The sequence below is a fragment of the Mandrillus leucophaeus genome, unplaced genomic scaffold (assembly GCF_000951045.1).
Source record: "Mandrillus leucophaeus isolate KB7577 unplaced genomic scaffold, Mleu.le_1.0 Scaffold5, whole genome shotgun sequence".
NCBI classification, from domain to species: Eukaryota; Metazoa; Chordata; class Mammalia; order Primates; family Cercopithecidae; genus Mandrillus; species Mandrillus leucophaeus.
In genome coordinates this window covers 6,670,020-6,676,297 of record NW_012105364.1, presented here as the reverse complement: position 1 = coordinate 6,676,297, position 6,278 = coordinate 6,670,020, and the positions used below count along the sequence as shown (strand labels likewise).

Sequence of the window (6,278 nt, the reverse complement as noted above, 5' to 3'; positions counted from 1 at the left end):
CCATCCTGGCTAACATGGTGAAACCCCGTCTCTACTAAAAAAATACAAAAAACTAGCCGGGCGAGGTGGCGGGCGCCTGTAGTCCCAGCTACACAGGAGGCTGAGGCAGGAGAATGGCGTAAACCCGGGAGGCGGAGTTTGCAGTGAGCTGAGATCCGGCCACTGCACTCCAGCCCAGGCGACAGGGCGAGACTCCGTCTCAAAAAAAAAAAAAGAAAAGAAAAGAAAGACGAGAGTTCACTGTTACTTGTTCTCTCTCTCCCCTCATCAAGCATAAAAAGAAAAGGCCATGATGCAAGGACATAGCAAGAACACAGCAGTCTGCAAGCTAGGAAGAGAGCTTCACCCAAAATGGAATCAGCTGGCACCTGGAACTTCTAGTCTCCAGAGCTGTGAGAAAACAAGTTTCTGCTGTTTAAGCCACCTAGTCTATGGTATTTTGTAATGGCAGTCTGAACTGATGAAACAGTTCTTTATCCCCATCTCAACTCAAAGGAGTTGTTTAAAATCTACCTTGGTGTTGAGATGGTTATATCATCTATTTCATCTATATTATCTGTATAAGATGCTGTTTATCTGGTTATTCAATCAAGTTACATGATCCAGAGAGAGAGGCAGAATCTCAGCATCAAGCTAGGTTTTCAATTCCCTAAGAACGTTAACCCTCAAACACCACTCCAAAACTCACTTAAAAAACAAAACAAACAAAAATGAAACAACAAAAAAAACCTTTGCGAGACAGGAGTATAAAGGTTTCCTTTTCAGCATTTTAACATAAATTTGCTAGAACACCTTAGAGTCCTATTTAAAAAGAGGTCTAAGCAGAACTGATGCTCATTTCCGTAACTTCAATAACTTTTTGTAAAGTCTAAAGAGATTTATGAAAATCCAAACGAACCTTTATCCTCTTGCTCCTCAGTGCTGGTATCACTCTGAGCCAGTTCCTCTCCATCACCAATACTATCGCTTTCCTCCAGGTCACTGTCCTCCTCAGAATGATCTTCACTGCTTTTTGCAGGGGCTGCTCTCTTGAATGCTCTGCAATGGCACAGATCAGAACTAAGGATGTGGGCTGACAGAGGGCCTATTCAATTTCATTACACATGTCAATTCTGCAATGATGCAGGCAGAAAAAGATAGGAGAAGTTTTCCTCTCGGAGACAATCTTGAATCTTCCTCTGCCATCTCAGAACAGGCTGAACTGCTTACCTCTTCTGAATCTGCACAGGCTTGGTCACCTTTGATTCTATATTCTCCTCCTCTTCATCTTCATCTTCATCATCATCAACCTCATCTTCTTCATCATCATCATCATCATCGTTTTCTTCCTCTTCCACATCCTCTTCCTCCCTGCCCTTCTTTTTAACTGATTCCTGATGTTTAGATTCATGGCTCTTTTCCTCACCTATGCAGGGAGGGAAAGAAAGTAGGAATTCATTTAATATCCAAAACGATGTTATTTTAACAAAAGTAACCAATATTCCAAGTTCCTGGTTTCGTCTGTTTTACAGAACTTCGTATATTTTTTTACTGTATATAACAGGAGAAAGTATAAAGAAAAGAAAAAGCAAAAACAGAAATAAACAAAACTGTCATCACCCAGGTTCCTTTAGAGTTTGTCCCATTCATCAGCCTGAAGGTTCACCTGGCCCAGACTGAAAGAAGTGGCAACTGAGTCTCTCCAAACAGTCTACCATTTGTACATCACAGCCAGCAAAATGCTCACTAGGAGGCAAAGCCAAGCCATGAACTTTAATCTCAGTGCATTCGATTCTCTGAGACCCTGGTGGCTTAACAGTGCATTCTATTCTCTGAGACCCTTGAGGTTTTCTAAACCTCAAGTTTTAAGTTTCTCTATTCTTCATGTTCCTTCACTCCTATTATGCACAGCCTGGAAAGAACAGCAAGTAAAGGGGACAATGAACTCAGGCTCACTCACAGCCACTCCCAAGAGGGGGCTTAGACTCAAAAGAGCCTAGGTTTTGGGACCAGAGGACCAAATGGTACAATATGAATTGACAAACAGACCTGGACTCACTTCTGAACCAGCAGGAATTCAGAGTTTTCCCTGAAAGCCCAGTCTCATCCCTTTGGTTAATCTTCCACAATAGTCTTACTCTGACAAGCAGGTTCTCTTACATTTGTTTTTTTTTTTTTTTGAAAAGGAGTTTTGCTCTTGTTGCCCAAGTTGGAGTGCAATCGTGTGATCTCAGCTCATTGCAATCTCTGCCTCCCAGGTTCAAGCAATTCTCCTGCCTCAGCATTCTGACTTTTTTTTTTTTTTTTGAGATGGAGTCTCGCTTTGTCACCCAGGCTGGAGTGCAGTAGGGTGATCTCAGCTCACTGCAACTTCCACCTCCCAGGTTCAAGCGATTCTCCTGCCTCAGCCTCCCAAGTAGCTGGGATGACAGGTGCCCACCAGCATGCCCAGCTAATTTTGTATTTTTGGTAGAGATGGGGTTTTGCCATGTTGGCCCGGCTGGTCTCGAACTCCTGACCGCCAGCGATCCACCCAAAGTGCTGGAATTACAGGCATGAGTCACTGCACCCGACCTTTTTCCTACACTTTTATCACGAACACAGGAGTTGTTTCAATACTCTCGCCCAGGTTATACAACACCCCTACTAACCCGACACTACCACATCTTACCTAGAGCAGAAACAGACTGTGTATCTTTATATTTATCCTTTGCCACAGCCCAATCCACAGCCACCGTCCGCCCTGTCAAACAGAAAAGTGGCATCAGAAAGTCTGTCCGTTTAACATCCCTACCTTTGTAAATGACCCCTAGTCATCACAGACAATAATGGAACCAGTGGCGACAAAGAAACTGCCAATGCAGGGAATGCTGGTCTTTAAACAAAGCTCCTAGTCGCTGCCTACTCCTTTTAACCCTTAACTTTTCAATCAATGAACACAAATTTTGCCTTTCTACATAGCCACCACACCTGGGATAAGCTAGAGTTAAAAAATAAAGAATTAGAACTATGTTCCCACTTAGACTATCAGGAATCAAAACAGGCATTCTGAAATAATCTGCACCCTACTTGGAAGCTAGGACATCTCTAAGGCAATAACTTTTTTTTTTTTTTGAGACAGAGTCTTGCTCTGTCGCCCAGGCTGGAGTGCAGTGGTGCCATCTTGGCTCACTGCAACCTCTACCTCCAGGTTCCAGTGATTCTCCTGCCTCAGCCTCTCGAGTAGCTAGGATTACAAGCATGCACCACCACACCTGGCTAATTTTTGTATTTTCAGTAGAGACAGGGTTTCGCCATGTTGGCCAGGCTGGTCTTGAACTCCTGACCTCAGGTGACCCAACTGCCATGGCCTCCAAAAGTGCTGGGATTACAGGTGTGAGCCACCGCGCCTGGTCGGCAATAACTTCTTTAGGCACAGTACTTTATAAGTCAATATATAAGTCACAATCGGTTTAATAAATAGCCCACAGATGCTGAACAGTGATCATAACCAAGGAGGAACTTAGATACCAACCTGCATCTATCAGCAATTATCTCAGGGACATTTTTCACTAGGAATTTTTAAATCCCAGGACACTCTTACCAAATAAAAGAAAGAACACTGGTAAGGGTTCTTTCAAGTTTAACCCTAAGATCAAGTTCTAGGAATATTTCACCTAAACAGCTACCATATTAGCAATGAGACTCTCAATAACACAAACATCTTTTGAAAGTGCAGAAAATGGGTTACTATACTAATTCACCAAAACACCACAAATATCTGGGTCAATGATATGGGTATAGAAAGCTTACCTTTTATCTCTTTCATGTTCATGCCTCTGAGAGCTTTACCTGCTTCTAGGAGGTTTTTGAACTGAACAAAAGCAAAACCACGCATCTTCCCATCTGTGTGCAAATGTACAAAGAAGTGAGAGGCGGCAGGAGGTAGCCAGAATACTAAGAAGGAAATTTACTGCAATTCAGGCCCAAAAGACAGTCCAAATCTTGCCAGCAGGCCAGCCCCTTCCCCAAAGCAATTGCTTACATCTCCTTCCTGAGTATACTCTGACTTGGACTTGGGGAGAGCAATGCACTTTCTCGAACTAACTCGCCTTCTAAAACTAATTGTGATTCAATGGAAAATATCATCAGGGGAATAAAAGCATTATTTGGGTTTTCATTAGTTGTCAAGCACTGTGCCAGATATTTCATATATATCATACATATTTGTTCAAGGGTAATATGTTAACTAATACAATCCACACCAAGTGAAGGTTCATTAGTACCTGGTTTCCTAGGGATATTTACTTCCAGGATAGCTCCAAATTGAGCAAATACTGTCTTCAAGTCTTCTTCTGAACACTGAAGCCAAAAGTGAAGAAAGAAAAAGAGAAATACAATCACAGCAATTAACATAAAACATCAACTACTAAATTCATTAATTATGAAAAACACAAATATGTTTACTTCGTTTTTTACTTTTGAGACCAGGACATCAAATGTTTCTAAATAGAAGACATTTAACTTTGTATCTAAGAGGCAAAAAGACAGATGTCTGAGAGCTTTTTCTGCCTTTTCTTTTTCAGTAGTAGTTCCCCCAAAAAGGAAAGCAGCTTCACACTTAGTGCCCTTATTACATAGGCCCACTTTCTGAATTCAACAGGCGTAAGGTTCATTCCCAGAAGGAATTAAGCCCAATTATACTATCTTGGTGAGGAGTTCTACTAATGATCACATCTTGGTTCTAAAAGCCTTCAAAACATGCAATGTTCATTTTCTCTCTCACTTACCTTAAAGCTCAGGTTCCGAATAATTAATCTGGCTTTCTTATCTGCCACTTTGGCTTTTTTAGCCTTCGGCTCCTTCTTTGGGCACTCTGAGTTTTCTAAAAAATAAGAGGTAATGGAATAAGGGCTCGAAAATCACCCACTTCTACACCAGAATATCACAGAAAAAAAGCTACTGGTGACAGATGGCATTTACCACAGGGTTAAGTGTGGCAATACCAAGGAATACCAGATTTTTCAGATTGAGATGCAACAAAAGAACTAAAGTGAGTATCACGATACACTGGATGATTTTGGAGATCAAAAAGAAATGCAAAAAGCTTTAAGTTCTAGAAGCTACCTCCATGCCTCCCTCTTTCATTTTCATAGTGCTCCTCCTCACCCTGAGAGAAAAACTTCCTTAGATTACTAGAAACTCACCATTTTTCCCTTTTTCCTTTGTCTTGTTCCTCAGTTTTTTCTTAGCAACAGTCACGTTGATCTTGCAACCTTCAAAGGTGGTAATCTCCTTGAGGGCCCTCTGAACATCTTCCAGCATAGAAAAAGTGACATAGCCAAAGCCTCGACATGCCTTACTCCCTGGAATAATGGAGCGGGGAGGGAGGGGAGGGGCAGTGTGAAAAGGACAGAATCACAAGCCAAGACCACTAAATGAGTAAATCCTCAAAGCCTAAGCTACAGGATATACTGCCAACCCATCTTGCTATCAGTTTGCCAAAAGTCTCAGGAGGGAGAGAAACAAGGGTGGTATCAGTGGGTATAAGCTCCCCACTTTGCTTAGAAACTGTTAGCCTTCCTCCTCTTTTACTTTGGTGTCTTTGCTGTTAGCTCCTCTTCTTCCCCCTCTCTTGATAATCCCAAGAACACAGAGAATCCATGACATATTAGGCCCTCAAGGAACTCAACATCATAAAGAACAAAACATCACCAAAGAAGGCAGGAAAGTTAAGGTATATGCTATGGCTTGAATGTGTCCCCCAAATTTCATGTGTTGGAAACTGAATCCCCAACGTAGCAGTATTGAAAGGTAGAGTCTTTAAGAGGTGACTGATCAGAGGGCTCGGTCTTCAGGAATGGATTAATCAATTTATGGATTAATGGGTTAATGGATTAATGGGCTATCATGAGAGTGGAGCTGGGGGCTTTATAAGCAGAGGAAGAGAGACCTGAGCAAGCGCATTAGCATGCTCAGCCCCCTTGCATGATACCCTGCACTGTCTGGGGATTTTGCAGAGTCCCCACCAACAAGAAGTCTCTCACCAGATACAGCCACTAGACTTTGGACTTCTCAGCCTCCAGAACTTAAAAAATAAATTTTTCTTTACAAAGCACCCAGTTTCAGGTATTCTCTTATAAGCAACAGAAAATGGATTAAGACAGTATGGTGGCTTCAAAAATCAGAACACAATAATGCAGTCACTCCTCAAAATAGATCAGCAATAAATGCCTGAGGCCCTGACAAAAGAACCTCAAACGGGCCGGGCGCGGTGGCTCAAGCCTGTAATCCCAGCACTTTGGGAGGCCGAGACGGGC

General features: G+C 42.3%; 1 protein-coding gene across 2 annotated transcripts in view; it reads right to left on the bottom strand.

Moving 5' to 3' along the window:
* RBM28 (RNA binding motif protein 28) overlaps window positions 1–6,278 on the bottom strand; it is a 35,646-nt gene that overhangs the window by 27,648 nt on the left and 1,720 nt on the right. Inside the window, exons 2-8 of one of the 2 annotated variants that reach the window (XM_011995918.1) lie at window positions 5,166–5,324; window positions 4,749–4,843; window positions 4,245–4,320; window positions 3,772–3,864; window positions 2,651–2,722; window positions 1,210–1,405; window positions 899–1,038 (exon numbers count right to left, since the gene is read on the bottom strand). In XM_011995918.1, coding sequence (XP_011851308.1) covers window positions 899–1,038; window positions 1,210–1,405; window positions 2,651–2,722; window positions 3,772–3,864; window positions 4,245–4,320; window positions 4,749–4,843; window positions 5,166–5,324 — 831 coding nt within the window. The remainder of the gene's footprint in view (window positions 1–898; window positions 1,039–1,209; window positions 1,406–2,650; window positions 2,723–3,771; window positions 3,865–4,244; window positions 4,321–4,748; window positions 4,844–5,165; window positions 5,325–6,278) is intronic. The other variant, XM_011995919.1, reaches the window with a different exon arrangement.